This window comes from Saccopteryx leptura, chromosome 3 (genome assembly GCF_036850995.1).
Source record: "Saccopteryx leptura isolate mSacLep1 chromosome 3, mSacLep1_pri_phased_curated, whole genome shotgun sequence".
Taxonomy (NCBI): domain Eukaryota; kingdom Metazoa; phylum Chordata; class Mammalia; order Chiroptera; family Emballonuridae; genus Saccopteryx; species Saccopteryx leptura.
The window spans coordinates 10676361-10702217 of NC_089505.1; the positions used below are offsets into that span (position 1 = coordinate 10676361).

A 25857-nucleotide genomic window follows, 5' to 3' on the forward strand; every position below is an offset into this window, starting at 1 on the left:
CTGACTCCCAGTGGCTCTGCCCTGCTGAGGGTGGGGCAGAATCTGGGACAGACTCAGTGGTATGGCTCTAGAATGGGGGTCACACGCCTCCCACTTTCCCCAAGCCTAACAGTACCCACCGTGATGGGAGATCCACCAGCCCCACCCTGCTGAGGCAAATTCCATTCGTGTGCTCAGCAGCTACGCAGCAGCTGAGCCCCACAGCCAGCCAGCCTGGGCGCCGATCCCACGCGTACATGGGCCAATAGTGATGAGGACTCAGTTACAACAGGAGGGCCCATAACACAAACAAGGACATTCCTGGAGCACCCAGTCTGATCAAGGAGACAGACTGTACCACTGAGTCCCACCGGTCACCTACTACCTAAGTTCACACCACGAAGACTGGGAGTCATGGCAGATCAATCTAACACATAGAAACAAACACAAAGAGGCAGCCAAAATGGGGAGAAAGAAAAACAGGTCCAAATGAAAGAACAGGAGAAATGACCAGAAAATGAGTTAAACGAAACAGAGGCAAGAAATCTGTCAATACGGAGTTCAATGTAATGGTTATAAGAATGTTCAACAACATGAAAAAGGACACAGAAACTATAAAAAAGAAATTGATGAATACAATATCTGAAATGAAGAATATGCTGGAAGGAATAAATAGTAGGTTGATGAAGGAGAAGACTGAATCAGTGATTTGGAAGACAAGGTAGGAAAAAACACCCAATCAGAGCAGAAAAGAAAAAGGAGTAAAAAATGAGTATAGTTAAGGAACCTTTGGGACAGCGTTAAGTATAACAACACCTGCATCACAGGGTACGAGAAGGAGAAGAGAACAAGGGATCAAGAACCTATCTGAAGAAACAATGACTGAAAAGTTCCCTAACCTTCTGAAGAAGAAAGGCACAAAAGGTCCAGGAAGCACAGAGAGTTCTAAACAAGATGAATACAAAGAGACCCACATCAAGACACATTATAATTAAAATGGCAAATGTTAAAGACAAAGAGAGAATCTTAAAAGCTGCAAGAGAAAGACAGTTCCCTGCAGGGGAGCTCCCATAAGACTGTCCGCTAATTTCTCAACACAAACATTTCAGGCCAGAAGACACTGGCAAGAAATATTCAAAGTGATGAAAGGCAAGGACTCACAACCAAGACTACTTTACCCACCAACGCTATGATTTAAAATTGAAAGAGAAAAAAAGAGCTTCCCAGATAAGAAAACGCTAAAGAAGTTTGTTACCACGAATTCAGTATTAGAAGAAATGTTAAAGAGCTTGCTTTTTTAAAAATTTTTTTTAATTTTTTTTAATTTATTCACTTTTCGAGAGGAGAGACAGAGAGGGAGAGAGAGGAGAGAGAGACAGAGAAGGGGGGAGGAGCAGGAAGCATCAACTCCCATATGTGCCCTGACCAGGCAAGCCCAGGGTTTCGAACTGGCGACCTCAGCATTTCCAGGTCGACGCTTTATTCACTGTGCCACCACAGGTCAGGCCTAAAGAGCTTGCTTTAAAAAGAAAAAGAACATATTCTCCAGTACATGTGATAAGAGGTTAATATCCAAAATTGATAAAGAACTTATACAACTCAACACCAAAAAAATAAAATCCATTTAAAAAATGGGCAAAGGACCTGAATAGACACTTCTCCAAAGAGGACCTACAGATGGCCAAGAGACATATGAAAAGATGCTCAACGCCACTAATCATCAGGGAAATGCAAGTTAAAACCACAGTGAGATATCACCTCACACCTGTCAGGATGGCTACCATCAATAAATCAACAGACAACAAGTGCTGGCGAGGATGTGGAGAAAAGGGAACCCTCCTGCACTGCTGGTGGGAATGCAGACTGGTGCAGCCACTGTGGAAAGCAGTATGGAGATTCCTCAAAAAATTAAAAATAGAACTTATGACCCAGCGATCCTACTCTGGGAGTATATCCTAAGAATCCCCCAAACACTAATTCAAAAGAATACATGCATTTCCAGGCCCACTGTAGCGTGATTTACAATAGCCAAGATTTGTAAGCAGCACAAGTGTCCAGTAGATGAGTGAAAACATTTACACAACAGAATACTACTCAGCCGTAAAAAAAGAAGGAAATCTTACCCTTTGCAACATAATGGACGAACCTAGAGGGTGTTATGCTAAGTGAAATAAGCCAGAGAAAGACAAGTACCATGTGATTTCACTTATATGTGGAAGGTAGTGAACAAAATGAGCTAACAAGCAAAATAAAGACAGACTCACAGACAGAGAGCAGGCTGACAGCTGTGGGGGTTGGAGCGCAGGGGGAGGTTCAGGGATTGTGCAAAAAAGAAAGAAAAACAAAAAGAAAAAACCCCACAACAGGTTTTAAGTTAAGTGACTGTCAGAACGGAGCACTGTGACTCTGGAATGTAAGCAATCGTTTTATTTCTAAAACAAAGTCACATTCACTCTTTTGAATAAAAAAAATGATAAACTAAGAAAACAAAAAAAATATCACGTTAAGTTGAAATGATTTAAAACTGAACACAGCAATGCATTTTCTGAGTAAAAGTCTATATATATGTGGAGAGAGGGAGAGAGGTATCAACTCGTTGTTCCACTTAGTTGTGCCGCTGACTGCTTCTCATATGTGACTGGGGCTCGAGCTGGCGACCTCGGAGTCGAGCTGGCCCCTGGGATCAAGTCCGTGCCCTCAGCGCCCTGAGACCATGCCTTAGCCTCAGTGCCACTTTCCTCTCGATGGCCTCATATCCACCCCGCTGAGAAAGCCTGAAGCATCCCTGCCCACGACCCCACATTTCTACAGGGAGCTCTTTTTCTCTAGCTGCACACGCGCGGACACACACACACACACACACACACACACCTCTCACTCACTGCCTTCGTCATTATTTTGCCTTTCTCAGATTCTTGCCTAGGAGCCAGTCCCTTCTGGTTTCCGACCTGAGAAAGAAGTCATTATAACACACTGTGAACACCTCTTCCTCTCCAGAAGAGAGCTGACACTTAGTGGCCTGGCCTTTAAACTGCCCGCCTAATTTTGGCGTGACGGCTATCGGTGGTGAAGAAACAGAAAGAAAAACAAAGCGAAAACACGAGTCTGCGGCAGTGAGCTGTTAAGTAAAGCAAAAGTGTGTGAAAAATCAAATTTCTCAGCGCACAGCACTCAAACACGTGCCATGCATGTCTCCTCACATTCAAGCTCCTGCTTAGAAAAGGGTGCACTCTCGGTTATGTGTATTGCAAAGTACAAAAGAAGGAAGATTTAAAACAGAAACAAAACTTGCTTTTCTTTCTCTTTTAGAAAGAATACTGTAGACATGAAAGAGAAAACAGCAGAGCTAACCGGGGTGCGGCTAGAGACTAGCCTTCGCCAAGTGCATCGTAAGACCCACACAGGGACCCGAGCAGCCTCCTTCCCCGTTCGTGAATTAACGGGGGCCCTGTATTCCAGGGGAGCGCCCCGGATGCCGCGATCGGTCTGCCCATGCTGGTTGGCTAACGTGGATTTTCTGCCCCAGTGGAGGAGACTTGACTCTGATGCATGCCATTTAAATTCATTTTACACAGCTGCTTAATGCGGCTTGGCGAGGCACAGCCCAACCAGCTTTGTGGTCTAGATCGGACTCCTGAGGTGGGAAGGGACAGGTCCTACAGCTGGTGGCAGCTGCTTCCCTCTCCCTGCTGCTGTCTGCCTACCGACCCACGCAGTGACCTTGATGATGCCACAAGGAAAAGGAGAAGACAATTTCCCCAAAATGATCAGGTTCATCTAATTCCCTATTTGTTATTGCACTTTTAGAATTATATGTACAAAATTCTCTATTTGTTCAGAACCATGTTTATAGGATTTAGAACTCTCAACAGCAAAATAACCATTTGCTCTTGCTGTCTAAATAAATGTAACTGAATATAAAACTACTAAAAAGGTCTCTGTACCATGCATTTGTAACTAGTGAAAGCACAGTCTCATAAATTCAGTCTTTAAGCAAAGCTAGTTGACTGTTCCCTGTTTGAACCCCAAATGTGGTATGTTTCTACAGAAACTACTGAATGCGATTCAATCTACGAAGGATAATCATATTGTTACTCTGAACATGATATCAATTATAATACTTCTGCTTAGTAAATGACTCATTGATAATATTCTTTAAGAGCACTAACCTAAGATGGTGACAGTCTGCTATTATACGGTTTTGTAGCAGAAAGGAAGAGAGACACTTTTTGTTGCTGTATGTAATTCCTGTGTAATTGATAATAATATGGCAACACCGTGTTTAGAGAAAGAAAAGTCTGAGTTGGATTATTTGGTTGTATCTTCCTGGTGACTTTCAACAGCCTAAAGCTCTTCGGGAGAAGGGAACACTAGAAACCTCTGCCACAGACGCTTGTTCGGTGATGGTATAACGAGACCCCGCACAGCCCCGTGGTAACCGAAGGCATGTCTCCTGCAGTGAGTCTCTGGCTGAATGAGGTCACTGCTCTCTGAATTCAGGGGTGTGTGTAGGAGCAGGTCGTTATAGTGGCAGGAATGACAAGAACAGCGTCAGGATAACAAAACACGAGTACCCAGACAGCACACGACAGCAATGGGGCAACGACACCAGAGCGGGTGATTTTGTTCCTTTCACGCAGACAAAACTTTTGTTCCTCTCAGGCACGAAGGAGAAGCCATGCTGAGCGAAAGCCATGCGGGACAGATCTGGGGGACGGCATGCAGGCTGCCACCAAACCGCCACCGTGCCACTAATGAAAACAAAACAGAACTACACAAACCAAAAACCCGAAACAAACAAAAATAAACAGAAAGACAAGCCCCCTCTGAGATGGACCTCCTTTCGCTGTCTCATTCTGGGTGTTACTTTCGCAGCCAGATGGCACGTTCATTAACGGTTTTAAAAAATGCCCAGGTCCCCAGCGAGCCAGGGTCTGTTGCTACCTACCCGTACTGGTCAGGCTGGTGCATCATGGGAGCCTGAGAGTTGCCATAGGTGGGGTGCTGGGAAGAAAACAGGGGGCGTCCGCCAGCCCCAGACTGGCTGGGATAAGCAGGCGACCTAACGTATGGCGGCCTAAAGCAGAACAGAAGAAGAACTTCTTTGGATTTGTTCTGTAGACACGCCTGACACCCTGTCCACCTGTCCCCTCCACGCATAAGTGCAGAGGGTCGCAGAGCGTGACCTAACGCTCTGTGCTATGTGGCTGCCCGCAGTGGAACACGGTACATTCCTCAGAATGGGGGCTGGGGGACAGTGCAAGGAGAGAGCAGAGCGAGGGGCTCGGATCTAATCTCAGGTCACAGTTCTGAAGGGTGGCTCTGACTTTGGTCAAAGCCCAAAATGATCGAGTTTGAGCTCCAATGGGCAGCACATGAAAGCAAGGCTTTGGAATGGTCTCTTGATTACAAACAGAAAATGAAAATGCATGGATGTATCCTGATACATTACTTCACCTAAAACGATATGAAAACTGATTCAGAAAGGGAGCATAGCGAGACTTTAATCAACATCTCTATGGCAATCTTCTTCCCAGACCACTGTCCAAGGCTTCACGCAAATTCAATCAAGTACTTTCCACTTAAATAGAAAATAATCTGTGCTTTATGAGGTGCAACAACAGACAATTCATTTAAACCTAAATTAGAACATGAGAACTTCAGCCGGACCAGCCAAGCCAGACCTCACACAGAGGTTCACGGACACGTTCCCCGAGGACTGAAGGCTCAGTGTGGTAGTGCCCTGCTGGGGGCTCGGAAGATGCCAGCTGGGATGTGGATGAGAGAGGTGGAGATGTGGGAGAGAGAGGTGGAGATGTGGGGAGAGAGAGATGGAGATGCGGGAGAGAGAGAGATGGAGATGCGGGAGAGAGAGAGATGGAGATGCGGGAGAGAGAGATGGAGATGCGGGAGAGAGAGATGGAGATGCGGGAGAGAGAGATGGAGATGCGGGAGAGAGAGAGATGGAGATGCGGGAGAGAGAGATGGAGATGCGGGAGAGAGAGATGGAGATGCGGGAGAGAGAGATGGAGATGCGGGAGAGAGAGAGATGGAGATGCGGGAGAGAGAGAGATGGAGATGCGGGAGAGAGAGATGGAGATGCGGGGGAGAGAGAGATGGAGATGCGGGAGAGAGAGAGATGGAGATGCGGGAGAGAGAGAGATGGAGATGCGGGAGAGAGAGATGGAGATGCGGGAGAGAGAGATGGAGATGCGGGGGAGAGAGATGGAGATGCGGGAGAGAGAGATGGAGATACGGGGGAGAGAGGTGGAGATGCGGGGGAGAGAGGTGGAGATGCGGGGGAGAGAGGTGGAGATGCGGGGGAGAGAGGTGGAGATGCGGGAGAGAGAGGTGGAGATGCGGGAGAGAGATGGAGATGCGGGAGAGAGATGGAGATGCGGGAGAGAGATGGAGATGCGGGAGAGAGATGGAGATGCGGGAGAGAGAGAGATGGAGATGCGGGAGAGAGAGATGGAGATGCGGGGGGAGAGAGATGGAGATGCGGGAGAGAGAGAGATGGAGATGCGGGAGAGAGAGATGGAGATGCGGGGGAGAGAGATGGAGATGCGGGAGAGAGAGGTGGAGATGTGGGGGAGAGATGGAGATGCGGGGGAGAGAGATGGAGATGCGGGGGAGAGAGATGGAGATGCGGGGGAGAGATGGAGATGCGGGAGAGAGAGGTGGAGATGCGGGAGAGAGATGGAGATGCGGGAGAGAGAGATGGAGATACGGGAGAGAGAGATGGAGATGCGGGAGAGAGAGATGGAGATACGGGAGAGAGATGGAGATGCGGGAGAGAGATGGAGATGCGGGAGAGAGATGGAGATGCGGGAGAGAGAGAGATGGAGATGCGGGAGAGAGAGATGGAGATGCGGGGGGAGAGAGATGGAGATGCGGGAGAGAGAGAGATGGAGATGCGGGAGAGAGAGATGGAGATGCGGGGGAGAGAGATGGAGATGCGGGAGAGAGAGGTGGAGATGTGGGGGAGAGATGGAGATGCGGGGGAGAGAGAGAGAGATGGAGATGCGGGAGAGAGGTGGAGATGCGGGAGAGAGAGGTGGAGATGCGGGAGAGAGAGGTGGAGATGCGGGAGAGAGAGGTGGAGATGCGGGAGAGAGAGGTGGAGATGTGGGGGAGAGATGGAGATGCGGGAGAGAGAGGTGGAGATGTGGGAGAGAGAGATGGAGATGCGGGGGAGAGATGGAGATGCGGGAGAGAGAGATGGAGATGCGGGAGAGAGAGATGGAGATGCGGGAGAGAGAGGTGGAGATGCGGGAGAGAGAGGTGGAGATGTGGGAGAGAGAGGTGGAGATGCGGGGGAGAGATGGAGATGCGGGAGAGAGAGATGGAGATGCGGGAGAGAGAGATGGAGATGCGGGGGAGAGATGGAGATGCGGGAGAGAGAGGTGGAGATGCGGGAGAGAGAGGTGGAGATGCGGGGGAGAGATGGAGATGCGGGAGAGAGAGGTGGAGATGCGGGAGAGAGAGGTGGAGATGCGGGGGAGAGATGGAGATGTGGGGGAGAGAGAACGGCTGATTGTCACTTTGATACCTCAGGGGAACTTTTTTATTATCTGGAGGAAACAGTGAGACTGGAGGGGTCCCCAATAGCAGCTTCAGAGGAAAAGTAACAAAGGGGCGCGCGCGGACACACACACACACACACACACACACACACACACACTTTTATTTCCTGTTGGAAAAAAATCAGAATCTTCTCTCTTTTCTTTTGGATAACCCATTTTCATCCATATCTTTCAATTTGTTTTGTTTTAAAATGAATTTGAACATATGCTAACATGAAACATATTTACATGCGCTTCTTTGAAAACATTTACTGTGGCCTCATAACTTTTAAATTTAGTATCTTCTTTTTATATGGGTCAAGTATTTAAGAATTAATTAAAAATCAGTATTAAAAACAAATCATACAAGAGAAAGCTTTCCTGGATCAACCTGAACTTTCTGAAATCTTATCTTTGCTTTATTAACTACATTTTGGTTGGACAGATAGAGAGGTAGGCCCAGAAAAATAAAACACAGACTGCAAAGTATATAAATCTCACACATATACATCGAGACAAACACACACAATGATACACATGTGTGTAGACAATGTTTCTATTTCATAAAAATTGTTATGGTGGGGTAATAGAAGGGGAGGTTCTTTTCAATGATTGAGATCTTAACTAATTTATAGGTTGTAGAACTTCCTGCCCAAACCTTGCTGTTTTACAGGGAACCCCACAGATGCTCCAGAGCCCACGGGCTCCGGGGTGCTGAACCAATGACTATTCACAGCCATTTCAAATGTTGCCCTGCCATGGCCCTGCCCACCACTCAGATGCCTTCATCCATGTCTCCGAGAACTGGTCCGTCATGTACTTTTCTGAGCTTTATAGCCAAGCCAAGTGACAGTCCCTGCCCTCCCCAGGTGACCCGGAACAGCGCGCCCGGGCTCAGCACGTGCTCACACGTGCACACAGACCCCCGCCCCGCCCTGACGGCATACCTGCTTTGTGCTGAGTTTGCAGCGGCCTGCATCACTGCGGCAGCCGCCTCCTGTGCCTTACGGTTCACGGTCGGCATCGGCGGCCCCATGCCTGGCCCTGCCTGCTGAGACATGCCAGGAGAACTGGGGGTCATGCTGCTCATGTTTCCAGGAAACGGTCTGTTCTGCATCCCAGCTGATGGCATTCGTCCCAGGGGCATAGCACCACATGGCTGGCCCGGCCCTGGTCCGTGCATCTGGTTGTTGGCATTGATGCCCACGCCAGGCCCAGGGCCACTGTAGCTTGCACTGGGCACCCCACTATACGTTGGGGGTCTGGAGTAGTTACCTAAAATAAACAAAAAACAAACACAAATTAGGGCCTTTTACTTACTCTCTGGACTGGTGAGAACACTCACTGGAAACACTTCTTGTCCAACAGCGGGATCATACAGAGTATCAGTCGTTATTCCTACTGACCCTCCCCGGTCGGCACTGGGGAGGTTGGGAGCCTCACACACTCCCTCCCTGCACGTTCCGAAGGCAGAGAGCCACACAGAACACTGCGGCCTGGGGGGAACCCCGGCTAGTCATTCTCACACACTCCCTCCCTGCACGTTCCGAAGGCAGAGAGCCACACAGAACACTGCGACTTGGGGGGAAACCCGGCTAGTCATTCTCACACACTCTCTCCATGCACGTTCCAAAGGCAGAGAGCCACACAGAACACTGCGGCCTGGGGGGAAACCCGGCTACTCATTCACACTCCACGGACAGGCGAGGGATGCCAGCACCGAGCGCTGCTTCAGCTCCCTGACCCTCCCATCCCCACACCCACCCGAATCCCCGCCCCAGTCCCGCTCCGACGCACGCCCCCTCGACGGCCACGACGGAGGGTTCAGAGCCACGGCAGGCGTGTGACACCAAACGTGCAGATGTCAGACGTGGCCTCTGAAGGACCAGGGGGGTGTCGGTGGAAACTGGACATCGGCCTAGCGCTAGCGGCTGTCCTCGGTGTGGGGACACTTGCTTCTCCTTCTTCCTGAGCGCCAGATCAAGTGGCTGGTCTGTGCTTGTGCCGTGTCTTACGGAATGCGGTTTCCAGCCCTGGCAGACACCACTGTGAGAGGTGGCGCTGGGGGCGGCCAGCCCTGAGGTGGGCGCTGCACCCACCCTGCCCACACCAGGACACGTGCTCTTGGGGGAAAATGGCAGCTGTCATGGCCTAGACTATTTAAACGGTTTCACTTTCTCTCATCTTCTCTGCCTTTTATTTTGATTGACTGTACAACATGAAATTCAAGTAAATTAAAGGCATACCTGATGCCACTCCAGCAGTAATAACTACGGTCTGTGCTGTGCACGAGACCCTGGGGTGAGTGCTTGCATCAACGGTTTCCTTCAATTCTCTGATAACCGTATGAAATGCAGATACGACCAAGATTCCATTTACAAATGAAAAAAACCATCAGCTAATAGCTTGGGATTCAAGTTCAAGCAAGCTGACTCTGGAACCCACGCAATTAACAAATGAAATATGCTGCCTTCCAATACATGTTGACATAAAATCCACGTAGAAAACACAAGTGTTGGTAGAACAAGGACTCGGGTTTCTCAATCAGTCCTCACTACTTTCTAGAAGAATCTCCTCACACAACCTAACTGTTCTAGGCACAGAGAAAACAGTTAACTACAATACAATCTGATTCCTGCACTCAAGCAGTTCACAATTCTAAGTGTGTGTGCATGCGTGCAGGTGTGTGCACGAGGCAGAGCACAGGGTAAGGCGAGAACAATCACAAAAGCAGAACAAGACACTGCACTGTGAGAGCGAGAGCTGAGAGTCTGCCAGGCGGGGAGGCGGGTCTTCCGTGGCAGTGCCTGTCAGTCGTGAGCTGCCTTGAATGGGGCACTGCTGGGCGCCCCCCGGGGCCCGCGGCCCGGGGTCCAGGTGGGGCTGGCGCTGGGATCTAGGAGCACTGGAGCTGGGGAAGTCTCTGCACTTACTGGCTGTGTGACCTCAGGTGAGTGGGTCTAATTGTTTCCTTCTCTGTAAAACAAAGACCATCCTCTCTAATGTTGACTACTGGAAGAGTCGTCGGGGGGAAGTGATATAACACATGGTAGGGCTTTACTGTTGGGTGGGGAGCAGGGCAGAGTGGGGAGAGAGCACGGATGCAGGAGGCCGCGGACAGCGGCCCAGAGAGCAGACACACTCAAGGCGAAGTCACCGATGAGGAGGGGAGCGGCCACATCTGCAGGGCCTGTGCACCAGGATCCCAGGCTTGGGGTTCACTCTGGGGATGAGGAGCTTCTCCAGGCTTTCCGGCACAAATGGGGTCTGATTAGTAGCAGCAATAAAACTATACACTTGATGTTAACTGCGTGCTAAGCTCAGATTCAAAGTTCTCTGCATTAACCTATGTAATCCTTCCATCAAGCCTGAGAATCCCTATCACTATAGCCTTCGTTCTAGAGATGAGGACCCCGGGGCACAGGAATCCTGGGGTGCAGCCAGGCAGGCTGTGCGTGCGGGTCAGAGCCCAGGCACGCAGCTCCGTGCAGCCTGCTCACAAGCCTAAGGAAAAACACATGAAGTAGCAGTCTCCTCACAATCATAATGAACCCGGGCGTGCTGAGGTCCACACGGCGGAAGCTGCAGCCCCCACAGGTGTGCAAGGAGCTCACAGACGTTTCCACACTGACTGGCTGCTTGCTCTGTTAGCTACTCCACGTGCACTTTTACTTGCTTGGCCGTGAAGTGTACCGCTCACTGTAGCTGGTGTGAAGCTCACGGGCCCCGTAGACCACGGGCCAGCACACTTCTTGTAAAGGGCTGGACAGGCTTTGCGGGCCCGACGGTTTCTGTCACGACCAAGCTTCCACTGTCGCTCCAACGCGGCCAGGGGGGATACATACACACACGGGACGGCCCGAGTTCCAATAAAGCTTTATTTACAAACACAGGCGGCAGACCAACGTGGGTCCTAATCTGCGGCCGCTGATGTTGGGACAAGCTAATCAAGTGCTCCGCCTGCAGAGCAAGTGACCTGTGGAAGCCAGCAGCTTCTGACAGTGACCTCCTCTGGGAGGCTAAACAAAGGCGGGGAGGGGTCAGAGCAAAGCACTGGCCCTGAGAGAGGCGAGGGGAAGTCAGAGGGAACAGGAGGAAGCGCAGGACAGCGCTGTCGCTGTCGTCAACGACCTCTGCGGCCCCGAGTCCAGCTCCTCAGACGTACCTGCCTTCATGTGAGGAAACTCTACCCTGCCTTTGCGGAAACAAACTTACACTGTTTCAAGTAAGAAGCAGAAACGTACCATTGACAAATTTTAACACTCTTTATAAGAAGTTCTTAAGTTGCTTCTGAATCTGCCATCCCAGGGGGACCACACAGAAGGTCTGATTTCCCGTCACACCATCTCGGCGGAAGGGCACCTTCTGCTCACGCTGGTGGAGAGGGACACAGAGCAGGGGCCAGGTCAGGTGGCTGCGTCCTGCCTCGCGCCCCCCCAGTCCTCAGCGCACCAGCAGTCAGAACTCCCCCTGTGAGCAGAAGGAAGACTTCTCCCCGCTCCTGACCTCATCTGCCCAGACTGCACATTGTTGGATGACATCAGTGAACTCGAGTGCTCCTTTCTGGCTCTTGTTTTATTAAAAATAAATAAACTCGTTCACAGTTTGAATGCAAATGAAATTGATTCACATATTTCAGCTATTCCTCTGTAACTAGTTCTACCTCCCCCAACACTCGCTTGGTGACTCATCTGGTAAGAAACTTTATGCAGTGAAAACATATGCACCCTCTGCTTTCAGAGGACATGAAGTACCACTATCATCTTGTTTTAGAAAACAAGCATTTAGACATGGTGACCGAGGTGACACCCACAACGCAGTTGCACTAGAGAAGGAGGTTCCGGATTTCACTGAATTCTGCTCACATGCGGAGTAGAACTCTGCCTACAGCTGGACTGAGAAACGGTGCCATTCTGGCTGCTCGCACCTGGGTTGAACTGACAGGCAGGGGCTGTATTTCAGTGAACACAGGAAGAAAGACGGCGATGCCCAGCCACCCCGGGGCTTGCTCCCGGCCTGCCCACCCATGTTTTGTGCTCAACAGAGAAGAGCTGTGTTTCAAGACCTTGCACAACTCAGCAGCTGGACTCCATCCCAGGGCAGGCACTGGGCATTAGAGCACACCCACCATACACACCCGCATGCACACGCGCACACCAACACTCGGGAAGGCCCACTGAACACAGGGCTCCCAATCTAGTCTTCCCCGGTTGGGTTATCTATGAATCGGCACACGTCAGTTCACATGTCAAAAGCACATGTCAAGGGAGTATGTTCTAATTCCAGAGGTCCCTCTTTGGAGGAGGAAACGCCAAGTTCCCTTGTCTTCCCCTTGGAACTCTAAAGGCTTTCCTCGTTCAACTCACATGCCCCGACAAAAGTGGTTTTTCTAAAGGCTCTAAACGGCCTAGCCAGCAGCAATGACTACAACACACGCTCTAGAATCCGGGCCTGAATGTTGCTTCTGACACTTCCTAGCACCATAACCTTGGAGAAGATAGTGAACCTTCTTCCACAGCAGTCTGGCCACCTGTAAAGCAACGACAGCACCGGGGAACAGGCAGAAACCGACTAGTCCAGTGCCAAGCGCAGTTACCTGAAAAGTGATAGTAAGCACTACCACCACCAACAGTCCCGCTATCAAACATTCATACGATCCCCCCCCCCCCCCGTGATCTCTTAAAACGTGTGGGAAAGAGTGAGAGATGATTCATGTCCCCCACTCTTTGCCGATTTGATAACAGATCTTGCTCCCCCAAATAAACAAAACCCAGATATGTAAGCCAAGGAAAACATGAGAGGCAGAGCCAGGGCCGAGAAGCGCAATCTTATTTCCATGTTCCTCTAATAGATTAGTAATTCGTTGGCACTCGGTCTGACAGAAAACAGATGGAGCCAGCACTAAGCACAATGAGGGCAGCAGATGCTGGGCCGGCCCACCTCAGCTGGACGGGTCTGGCAGCCAAGTCCAAGAGCCCACAGTTTTCAAGTGGGTTCATCTTGGCACACCAGCTTTGGAAAACCGGTCACCGAGTGAGTTCAGATTTCAGCCCACCAGGAGTCAGAGTCAAGCACTGATGGCGGAAGCGGGAGCTAGACTTTCTTCAGGTCACCAACCATTATTTTAGGAGGGTCACAAGTAAGTCTACACCTGACTCTCGAATATTTAAGTTCACTAGTTATAATCAATATTCCAAGCTTGCTGCTTTATTGAACTCACATATTAAATGTTTCTACTAACATAGGCAATCCTGCTTCTCAGTCTCAATCATTCGGCAATTACTTACGAACATGAAAGGTTCTGTATTACTCCCTGAGGCTCGGGCAGTAAAAAATGGTACACAAATCATACAATAGACACTTTGCCCCGGGTGGGAAGGAATAAACGGATAATTAGCTTACACATCATGATAAATATATTTGTGAATTAGAGCTAACTATTCATTTATCTTGTTGTGTAGCCAAAGTTGTTCCCCACTTTTTACAGCCCTCTACGACATAATATTACTTTAAGTCAGGTTTATTAGAGTTGGTCTTTACATACAAGCAACCAGATAACACCAGCATAATCAAGACATGGGCTATTTCTACTATGACAGAAAGCTGCCATTCTGGGGTGAATTCAACTTCATTCGCACCGCTGGTAACCACTGATCCGATTTCTGCTCCCACAGTTCTGCCTTCTCCACAACATCACATAAATAGAGCTGTATGTCTGTAGCCTTTTGTAATGGCTTCTTTCACTTAGAAGTATCCATATTGTTGCACATCAGTAGTGTGTTCCCTTTTGTTGCTGCTAAAATCCCCTTCTGTGGACACTTGGATTGCTTCCAGTGTTTGGCAATTATGAATAAAGCTGCTAACATTTGCATGTAGGTCTCTGTGTAGACATAAGTTTCGTTTCTCTTGGAAATGCCCTACCAATGAGAGTGCTGGATTGTACAGTGTGTGTTTAACTTGTATAAGAAACTCCTGGTGGCCTGACCTGTGGTGGTGCAATGGATCAAGAATCAACCTGGAATGCTGAGGTTGCCAGTTCAAAACCCTGGGCTTGCCTGGTCAAGGCACATATGGGCGTTGATGCTTCCTGCTCCTCCCCACTCCTCTTCCTCTAAAATGAATAAATAAATAAAAATAAAGTGCTTTGCTTAAAAAAAACACACAAACCATTCAGGTTTCTAAAAAAAAAAAGAAACTCCCGGAGAGTTCTAGTTGCTCTACGTCCTTGATATTGCCAATTAGAAAAGTATCAGGCATTCCACGAGGTGCGTAAGGAAGAATTATTGTGGCTTTAATTTTCATTTCCCTAACGATGAATGATTTTGAGCATTTTTAAGGAAGATCCTCTCTGTGTCAAGACAAAGGTCATACATCGGAAACCGTCTCCCACCTCTGCCTTTGTGCCCAGGTCGAGCGCACAGCGTGGCACCCTCAGACATTGCGTCAGCAGAGAAACTGGCCGCAGAGCGAAGACCACAGATGCAGGTTCAGAATGAAAGCTGACTTGCCCCCAGTAAGGGCACTAAATCCTACTCTCTGTGGAAATACAGAAGTAGAAGACAAAATGATCCTTAGTTTTACTTCCTAAAGATAACTCAAACATTTAGTCAACCCAGTCCCCAGCAAGCGCAGGGGCAGGGTGAGGAGGCGGACGGGGTCCCCGGGACACCGTCTTCACTCGTTTAGGAATCGCCGCTTCAGGGCCTCTTCTGTGCCTGCTCTGTGCTAATGGCTGGGGACTCAGTGGTGGACAAAGGCAAGCTTACATTCTGCGGGGCGTCAGCTGGCGACCTCGACACCGTCACACGGGCTGAGCACCGAGAAGTGTAGCTGGGGGACGACACAGTGTCAGGCCACCACTGCGCAGGGGCTGAGGGGCCGCTCTGGGGAGCCGGCTGTGTGCGTGTCGGCAGCTCCTGCGCAGGAGTGGATCTCAGCAGAACCGGCCATCCCCGTGTCCAACTGCGCACAGGCCAGGGGACAGGCGTGCTCAGCCAGGTGCCAGGACCTGGCTTCAGGGCAACGAGTGGAGCAGAGAGCACAGGCCCCCAAGGGGCAGGGCTACGACTTCCTGCTGCACATGTGACCTTCAGAGAGCTACCTTTCACTCCAAAGGTCAGTTTCCTCGTCTGTAAAAAGGGTAAAACACAAGATTATCTATCTTGTGTGATTGCTGTGGGGAAAAAATGATACCAACAGTCATTATTGTTGGACACATGAATAGACAGAATGTCATGGAACAGACACAAACTGTTCCAGTATTAATAACTTTTATTGTTGAAATTATCTTTTCATTATATGTTGTGTCATATGCCAAAATTTACACTCACAATGCAGATATTCCAATTTATTTCTCAGTGTATGTATGAGAAAAAGTATGGACGTAATAAATGTAAAAAGGTATTATTTTAACTCAAAATGAAGGAGTCTCAGAGTCAACACTGTCACATGCTGTGTGAGCACCTGTGTCCTCCCTGGGCTCAGAGAGGCTGTGCCCAGCGCTGGGCCACAGACTATGTGGGAACGGCGCCCCCTAGAGGGAGAGCTCTGACCTGCTTCACCTGATGGCCAAGGGCAAGGGCTTCTTCCAAAAGGACATTTGGTGCCACCCAGACAGTTAGTAAGGTGTGATTCCCTGTCATTTCTCTTCAAACAAACATCTGAAACCAAGGCAGCAGAGCTGAGCCCCTGGTGAATGTGGAGGAAGGCTGCCTGACCACACCTGCGTCTCTCTGTTGCCGCCCAGGCCCGACACGAGGAAGGCAGGAGTAGAGTTACAGGCACTCAGGATGACGTTGCCACGCTGCGCTCAGTCACGCGGGGCGGGGGTAAGCGTGGGCACTCCTGAGCGCTGACTTTAATTAACAATACCAGCTTAATTATTGACAATAATTAGCTTCACACTAGTCGACATTCAAGTTACTTTATATTTTTACTTTTCCCTTTTAATTTCAAGAAGATTTGTACTTGAAACTTTCATTTCTCTCCTAATTCTCTGGTTTTGATAAAATCATTAATATTTGTTGAGAAAAATTAATGCTTAAATCTTGTAACGTGAAGGCCGCATAGGAGCATTAACATGAACTAACTTTTGCTATAAAATGACCGACTTCAATTAGTTTTTTCTCATAGTAAGATATTCAGAACATTCCTTTAACAACAGAACAATATAGAATATGGGATCATACTTTGCCTAGCACTGGCGATTTAACCATAGCATGAGGTTAAGGTAACAGAAAGCTGTAAATACAGCAGGTGCATTACAACCATGTGAAGGAAGAGAGGGAGCTGCGGAGGAGCGGCCGCGCCAGCCCCCGGGAACAAACTGCGCATGTGCAGGGCCGTCGGGCGCCCGAGTTCCCGGGCAGGCACACCTCGCTGCTGCAGGGTGAGGCTGAACTGAGCTTAATTCAGTAATACGATGGGTTACGGACTCAAGAGAGCGGAGACTGAAATCCTGGGTCACGGTGACACCAAGGTTGTCGTGGGCCTGTAAGGTACTCTCTAATAGCTGATGAGTTGCCAACTAGTGACATTTATACGTTGTTCCTCTTGAACTGAAACAGTTGTAAGATGATTGATGTGAAATTCACTATTTTGGAACTGCATTCATTTCAGCTAGGTATTCACTTCAAGTTTGCCTTTGCTGAGTTTATGCGAAACATATTTTAATGAAGGAAGAGGGAAGATTTCAGATGGCACCTAATTTTTTTGAGAGAAAAAAAATCTTTAACCTGTCAGAAACATCTTTTATCATGTAATTTAGAAATAAAAAGCTCATCATCAGACTCACCTACTTACAAGTTCTCTGCTTCCTAAGATACACATTATACAAACTAAGGCACAAAACCAGGGCTGCATCTTATACAGCCTCTGCAGCTGTAGGGGGTGGCCCAGACACTGTCCCACGGTGAGCGACAACTTGGGGGAATGCAGGCTCAGATTTATTATTAGTTGCCCAAGGCAGTACTTCTTAGTGCAAAACTAAGGTTCGACCTTCATTTTTTATAATAAGTGACAAATATGCAAAAAATGTTTGTGGCCAGTCGGTGTGACAGACACTGTTCCAGCGTGTACAAAACAAAGAGTCTTTGTGAAATTGATTTTGGCTGTTTCCCATACAAATTCATTTGTTAATAATTAACATGTCAATTACATAATTCCTTTATTTATTTATGAAATCCAGCCCCTATGGCCCTCTTTACTTACAAACATGTTCTAAGAGTAGTTATTAAATGGGTTTGCTTAAGGTAGAAAAGTACTATTTCATAAAATATACTGCAATTAAACATTTTTACCCATTTAGATTGGCTTCATCCCATTTGTATATTTAATAATTCAGGTTTCACAGTATTAACATACATTTCTAAAAATTTCCCCTTCTTAACTTCATAGGAATATTTTTTCTTAATATCTAGTATTGTTGATATGTTTCCAAAATGATGCTCCTTGCTCCTCAAAGGCAAGAAGTTAGTTCTTTGTTTCCCTAGTGGCTCTCTGATTGAATGAACCAGGGAGGACACATCTAAGGCATGGGAAGTGACCCACCAGTGATCACAGGAGTGGCCTCTGACGGTCTTCCTTGCTTTGAACCCTGGCTCTGCCACTTATTAACTGTGGGATTGTGGGCAAATGACTTAAACCTGCCCATTTGCAAAATGAGGATAATGTCCTGGGCTTCCCGTTAATTAAGAAGATGGGCGAGTCCACCTGAATTTGATTGCTGGCATGACCACAGTGCACTCTGGTGAAGTTGCATGCCTCAATTTCTTCATCTGCCAAGTGCACTAATAACTGTATGAGAGGATCAAAGGAGTTACTATACGAAACACACTTAGAACAGGATCCAGGACATAGTAGCATTTGATAAATGTTGGTTATCACAAATAACAGTTTTGGAGAAGCTGCCCCTGACAATAAAGGTTAGCAGAAAAGACTATAAAGTATTCCCACCTAACCCATTTCTTAAAAAAGAAACTGAACCAGAGAAAAGTCATGTAGTTAGTAACAGAAACAGAAGATGAGACTGATGACCTCGTTGGGTCACTCACTGCACAAGCGTCCTTTAAAAAGCGTCCTTTAGCAGATTTAAAACGTATATCACAAAGATGCAAGCTGGATATCTTATTAAGAATTAAAGTAGTAAAAGAAGCAAGGGAAAAATACTTCATTTGGGGCCCCATTTAAAAGTCTGAGCAAAGAGAGAATCGCAAAGGAAACGACATTATTGAATTGAATGAAGCATGTTACAGGGTAACTTCTTGTCAGTCAGCTTGCTGAGCAGGACAACAGGAGGCGAGCTGAGCAATTCTGCCTTGCGGAGTGCCAGCCCTGATCTGAAGAACATGGCACCTGGAACCGGTGGTGGACCCAGGCGGGCACACGCCTCAGAGTGGAGAGAGCTGTCCCCTGAGAAAAGGCGAAATGCAGAGACAGACACCAGACACTTGCTTTCAAAGTTAGAAAGTCCCGAGTATGGACATTATCATCCATGTTTTAAGTTGTTTCTAATAACAATCAAAATGCAGTATGTGTGCCTTAGAAAAACCTCAAAACAAACACCTCCTTAACTCTATACCCAACATTTTATGTGGCTGATCCATTGGCTGTGTTTGTATCCAAGGCCCCAGAATTGAAGCAACATTTAGACTCACTGAACATTAGAATTAGAAGCCACTTTCAAGGTAACATCATCTCACTCCAAGAAAAGTGATTCCCAGAGAGTAAGCCACTGTGCAAGGCCGCAGCCGTGTGGACGAGCCGCCCTCCCAGATGCCGCGCTCTTAAATCAATCCTCACCAGTCCTCCTTCCCCCCTTAGGAGGCGGCAAGCAGGAGCCACGTAAGAGTGGAGAGACCGGCTGTGAGAATTCCATGAGGGTCAAGCCCTCAACCTTCAGCTAGCTACCTCAGTTCTGAGAACGGGCCTCTGACCTCGTCTCCAGTTATATTCTGAGCAAAAGCCCACATTTCCTGTGTCTCTCACGATTTTTACTCTGTTCTCTGTTCACTATGGTGCTCTTCTTTCCACGACAGCCAAAGAGCGCCTGTGTGCAGACGGCCCCTGTGCCGAGGGAGGGCGAGGGCAGCAGCCTCTCACGCCGAGGGGCCCCGGCCTGTCACTGAGACTTAAATTATCAGGGCTTGCTGGAATTAATAACATCAAAACTACTTAGGACATGGTAGAAAGGAAGTCAAGTAAACCCCCTACCCTGGACCCACTTTGAGTACCTGCACAGACAGAGGCAGGAAGGGGCCATGAACAAAGTGTTATGTTCGGGGGTTCTAATACAGTTCCCTAACAACAGCAATGGCTAGCATGTAACATAACAGTGTAAGGCCAGAAAATGACACTACACAGGCAAAGGAGTATCAACCAGCCAGGAAAGCATTCCCGAGGAGCAGCAGGGAAGAAGCCGAGGGTGCCTGGGTCTGCTCGTGGACCCTGGGGGCTGTGGGCACGTGCTCAGTGGCGGGAGGGGCCCCATGGGCCTCGGCGAGGGTGCTGTGCTGACCCACCTGACACAGTGGCCTGCAGGAAGCACTAAGGCTTTTCCACGGCAAACCCGACTCTGCCGGGGAGGTGTACACACATCTTACTATAGGTCCCCTAGTGGGAATTCACAGTCACTCGGAATATTCCTGGTATTTTCACAAGTGAGGAAACTCTGGGAATTGTGCCAGATTATCTCATTCTCTCTAAATTATCCATTAATGTCTAATTTAAATAAACAAACTATAAAAAAAAGGTGCTAAATTCAAATGCCTTGCTGCCAAGAGTGACTTAGGAAAAAATATAAATACATACATCAGGTTTAGAACCTTGATAAAGGGACCCTACAGGCGCAGGACAAAACATACAACGACTTCCAGGAAGGCAGAATGTAAACAGTATGTTTTGGGCATGATTCTATTTAGTTTTCTACTTTTCCCTAGTTTTCCTCTTTGAAAGACGTGTCCACTGCAGGCTCTGCCCTGTCTTCTACGAGTCAGACAGTAACGATGGGAAAGTCAGAGCCCCTGGAAGGCGATCTAACGGGGTGACACCCTCTGACAGTGGGCACGCTGCGCACAGACCATTTCACACAGGGAAAGAGGGAGAAAATCAAAATTCAATACAATGAAATGCAGGTTGTGCATAAGGAACTTGAGGACAAGGCTTGTTTTTTCTCAACAGCGTTCAGAAACATGTTAACAGAAATAAGGATTTACACCTTTATTAATCCACGTATGACAAGCACTTACCACAGCATCTGATGCGTGAATGCTTACTGAAGAGTCGCTAAAAGCACTCTTCCCATCACTGTGGGCAGCTAAAGGGCTGGGGGCTGCATGAACCCCCCAGATCTGCCTGGCACCAAACACCGAGATCTTCAAAGATGTTTATGATAATCGGATCTCAAAAAATTAAGTAAAATTTCCATAACCCTCTGCAGTGCGTTTGGAAAAATTTTGTCTTTCTTTACCTTGTGGTCCATACTGGCTCATCTGTGGACCGTAAGTCCCACTTGAGTTGCTCTGCTGAAAGCTGCTGATGCCAGGGTGCATCTGGCCGCCGGGAGAAGGGTGAGGCGACATGGACGGTCCAGTCTGCTGAGGTCCATACTGAGACATCTGAGGGTTTCTTTGTGTGCCTGCCATAAAACCTGAGTAGGAAATAAACGGAAACATATAAATGCGGGGGACACAAGCGGACAGGGCACTGTGCAGAAGCGGGGTAGGGAGAAGGCCGGTGCTGTGCCGGTCCTGGAGAAACGGCGGGATACACCTCCAGTCGTGCGGTGGAGTCTGGAGAGCCTCGCGGGGCAGCCCCGGCCTCGCTCTGAGCTCTCGTCAGCATTCCCGGGAGCCCAGTGCTCGTGGATGTGAGCGAGGGAAAGGAGAAGAGGGAGGAAAGGCAGAGATGAGGTCTCTACAGAAACAAGAGTGAGGCCCCTCCTACTACACGCCCTCCCTGCCAGGACAGACGTGGTCCACGCGGCCTCTGTGGGCTCTGCTCGCTTTCTCATCGACAGGACGCATGCCACCCAGGCAGCCCGCCTCTTTCAAGCCCAGGCCGACAGCGCTCTGTCCCGTACCGCACATAACCGTCTCTCTCCCCTTTGATCTCCTGCAACAACTGTGCACCCTGACTCCTGAACAGCACGCAGACTGGGAGCTCCTGGTTCTTGCTGCCGCTGCTGGTGGACTGTGAACAGCAGTGTGGCCGACGTGTCCTCTGGTACCCCAGAGCAGGACAGGACAGCCTCTCGCAAGCCCGCTCTGCCCACGGTCCCCCCTCTCCATCCGTGGCACCACCATGTCCCCAGCTCACGCCAGGCACCCCACACCCCGCGTCGTCCCTCCCTCCCCGACCTCCTGTGTGCGGGCCACCCGTCTGCACATCCCGCCGCCTCTGCTCCCGGAAGGCATCACCTGGTGTCCGTTTCCACGCCGACATGCCGGCCTGGGCTCCCGTCCTCGCTTCCCACACGGCGGGGTCCAGCTCACCTCCCCTTCTCCGCCCCACCCTCCACTTTCTTCCTTTCCGTTCACCTTTCACCAGGTTGCCAGAAAGGTTTCTGAGGAACACGACAAGAAATGCGAGCCAGTCTTTCCCTCGCAGAGAACCCTGTGGCTCCACCATCTCTCTGCCCCACTAAGACATAAGCCGCTTGCTGGCAAGGAAAGCCATGCCCACTGCTGCATCCTGAGTGCCTAGCGGAGTATGTGGCACACACAGGGTAGGTGTCAAAAAGAACTCTGATAAGTCAAAGTATAAGCAAGACTGTATACAGAACGAGCTGTGAAATAGTCCTTTTCACAAGGTGCGTCTCAAATGAAGACATGTCTCTGAGAAAAGCGAACACAATCAGACGACAATGCTGACGAAGGGCCTTAGAGAAACAGCACGGAGAGGCCCGAGCCTGGGAGGACTGAGAGGAACGGGCTCTGCCTACTCCCGCGGGGACCCGAGAGGAGCTTCCAGCGAGGCCACCGAGGCAGAGGAGGGCCAGGCGGTGTCCGGATCCAAGGGCAGCCTACACTTAGGGCGTCAGGGCCCTTACAGAGACCATGGTTTACACCAGGGGTCCCCAAACTTTTTACACAGAGGGCCAGTTCACTGTCCCTCAGACTGTTGGAGGGCCGGACTATAAAAAAAAACTATGAACAAATCCCTATGCACACTGCACATATCTTATTTTAAAGTAAAAAAACAAAACGGGAACAAATACAATATTTAAAATAAAGAATAAGTAAATTTAAATCAACAAACTGACCAGTATTTCAATGGGAACTATGCTCCTCTCACTGACCACCAATGAAAGAGGTGCCCCTTCCGGAAGTGCAACGGGGGCCAGATAAATGGCCTCAGGGGGCCGCATGCGGCCCGCGGGCCGTAGTTTGGGGACCCCTGGTTTACACCTCAGAAACCAAAAAACCTTCTAACACTGCTTCTGTCTACAGAGATGGACATAAAAACATGTAGAGCTGTTCCTTATTATCCTTTTTATTCATTTATAAAGATAAGCCTTATGAAGAATTGAGCTCAATTGGCAGCTTCCAGATACAAATCAGCATAGAAAATGTTTGCTTTTTCAAATCTGAAAACAAACAGAAATTAGAGCACAAAAATTACTAAAAATGATTGCATCTTAAGATGTTACATGAAATATTTATCTAAGCTTTACTATAAAATCCTCAAGTTCCATATGGAATCCTGTTTAATAAAAAAACCATGTCTCAATTCCATAGATTGTGGGAGGTTTTCTTTCAGAGAATGACTGCTTTCTTCTTCATTAGTTAAGGAAAATACAGGTCCTTTAATTAGCATGAGACTTCACTTCAATCACGGAGGTGTCTACACTGAAGGACTTACAACCTTTGACAACAGAGTAGGTTGTTAAGTTATTGTTGCCTCTGGGACACTTCCTATAGGCTTCAGGTTTGTTCAAACAAGTGCTAAGATTCTACTTTGGCAAAGTTTATTTCTGACTATTCAGTCAGTCCTCAAAAATATCCATGTCATGTTCCGCTTGAACTGTGAGTAGCACCCCGCAGAAAACCAAGCATGTGAGAAGGCTCCGGGAGAGGGAGAATGTTCAAAGCGAATTCCCAGGGAATGTGTCACGGCGTCTGATTTCACGTCTTGAGGACAAGGTTATACGGGCTATGGAATTTACCTCCGTCCACAGAAATTGAAATTGGAAAGCTAATTTTCTCCTCTGCACGCTTTTGTGATGCCACCACTTACAAGATCCTCCTGAAACCTTGCTTTCCATTTTCTATCAGACACACCCCTTTCCGGATGTCCCCAAGACGATGAAAGGAGAAGGCGACACCACTGCCCTGACTTCTTTCTGAGCCGCGCTCATCTAACGGCAGCCAAAGGGGAATAGAAGCCTAAATGACAGCTTGTTTGTGCCACAAGTTCAGAACCTCGCAGGAAAAAAAGGTATGTGAATAAACATATTGCAGTGTGCACTGATCAAATCAGTGTGATTAATAATTTATCATTAATAATTATAAATATTGAGTCTCCGTTTCCTCCTGCGACTGCTGCAGGATCAGCTGACCCATGTGAAAGTGTCCTGTCATCTGTCTGGGGTATACGAAAGAGATGACGATGATAATTGGCTGGTTTGTAAACGGCCATGAAGGTCTTTTAACTCCTGAATACTCCACACATTCAGGTGCAGTTTCCTGCTAGAGTGAACAAGCTAGTTTTTATTTCTACATTTGTTTTTTATTTAAATATGTGGAATCCACATTACACCGGAGCTTATGTGACTGATTACAATTCCAGAAGGTTAAACGGAACATCCCTATCTTCTCTCGCTGAGTTCCTTTAGCGGAAGCAAGTGGTTTCTAATGTATCTGTTCAGAGATACTTTATAATCGATTTGATTCTGCATTTCTCTTTTCATGAATAAAGTTGAGCATTTTATTTAATTGCTGTTTTATTTCCTTTTCTAGACCTGCTGATAACAACTGCCTACTTTTCTGTCGGTGATGTTCTATTTTAACTCTCTGCCAGCAGGAACCCACTAAGAGAGACATCCATTATGGATATGACCACATTTTTAAAAGTTGTTGAATATCATAATCTAAGCAAGCTGATGTAAAGTTAGATGATAGAAGTTCGCTTAAAAAGAAGTATTTCTACTCCTCATCCTAAAGATAAAAGCTCTGCGTGTCTGTTGTTCCCTATGCGGAAATAGGAGACAACTCTACCTTGTTGTGGGGACTCGTGAGACAATGCGTCTAACATTATAGCAGTGCCTGGCACACAGTGAGCTTTCAGTACTCATTAACTATTACTAATGTTATAGATGCAAAAAGGGAAGGCAGGGGGCGAGGATGCAGTCCGGGCTCCACACCTGCTGTGCGATGCGGAAGCCCACCTCCCTTCCTGGCTCGTGTCCCCCGGCTGCACAGGGACAGGAAGACACGCAGGACCTGGGCGCACTTCCTTCTAGCTGATTCTCAATGATTCTGGCTTCAATGTTTTTTCCCAGGAAAGAATCTAATCCAGATCTGTAATTTCCAAGTTTATTTATTGGGGGATATTCCTTGTTTTGTCTTAACCTCTATATTGAATAAAATAAAGTTTCAACCAAAATTTTTCTATAATGGTACATATTTATTTGTCTTTTTCCTGTTAGAAAGCTGTTATAAAATGGCAGCTTTAACACAGTTTGTGAACAGAAAAACTGACAGTTGAGAGAATGAAGCTGCTTTTGAAAAATGTGTCATATTTTTCTAGTTACAAGCCCTTGGAATCAACTTTCTAGTAAGGGAACTTTAGAAAGTATAAAACAAATTTCCTACATGTTATAAAAGTATATTGAACTACTAGCTGTATCGCGGAATTATATGCCCCAAGTAAGTCTCTAACATGAAAAATTCAAACCCTGGAAAAAAGAACTAATTTAGATAATTACTATTTACATTATATAGAAGGAGTTACCTTTTATATAACAAGACTCAGAAACTCCATATAAAAACATAATTTATATATTTTATCTGTAAGTCTAGGGAAGGTTTATGTAAATGAATTTACTATTTTTGTACCCTTCATTACATGAGTATACAGTCCCAAACGCTTGTATTAACAACATATTCCAAATGAAGAGAGATGCATATTTCTGATTTGAAAAATCAAAACTTACCCTTTGGGGAAAAAGGGAAGAGGGCAAAAGCCATCTTCTCAGAGAAAAGCCAACTTCTCAGAAAACACGCACACATGCAGCTGTTGGAATCAGAAGTCATGCTCTCTTGTACGAAACAGTGACCACTTCCTGTCCTGGCTTACGAGGTCACTCCGAGAGTCA

General features: G+C 47.8%; 1 protein-coding gene across 4 annotated transcripts in view; it reads right to left on the bottom strand.

Annotated features, from left to right (window-relative positions):
- Nucleotides 1-25857, bottom strand: part of ARID1B (AT-rich interaction domain 1B) — a 429345-nt gene that overhangs the window by 56660 nt on the left and 346828 nt on the right. For 2 of the 4 annotated variants that reach the window (XM_066372937.1, XM_066372935.1), the window contains exons 7-9: nucleotides 21010-21189; nucleotides 8492-8819; nucleotides 4928-5056 (exon numbers count right to left, since the gene is read on the bottom strand). In XM_066372937.1, coding sequence (XP_066229034.1) covers nucleotides 4928-5056; nucleotides 8492-8819; nucleotides 21010-21189 — 637 coding nt within the window. The remainder of the gene's footprint in view (nucleotides 1-4927; nucleotides 5057-8491; nucleotides 8820-21009; nucleotides 21190-25857) is intronic. The other 2 variants (XM_066372938.1, XM_066372936.1) reach the window with 1 other exon arrangement.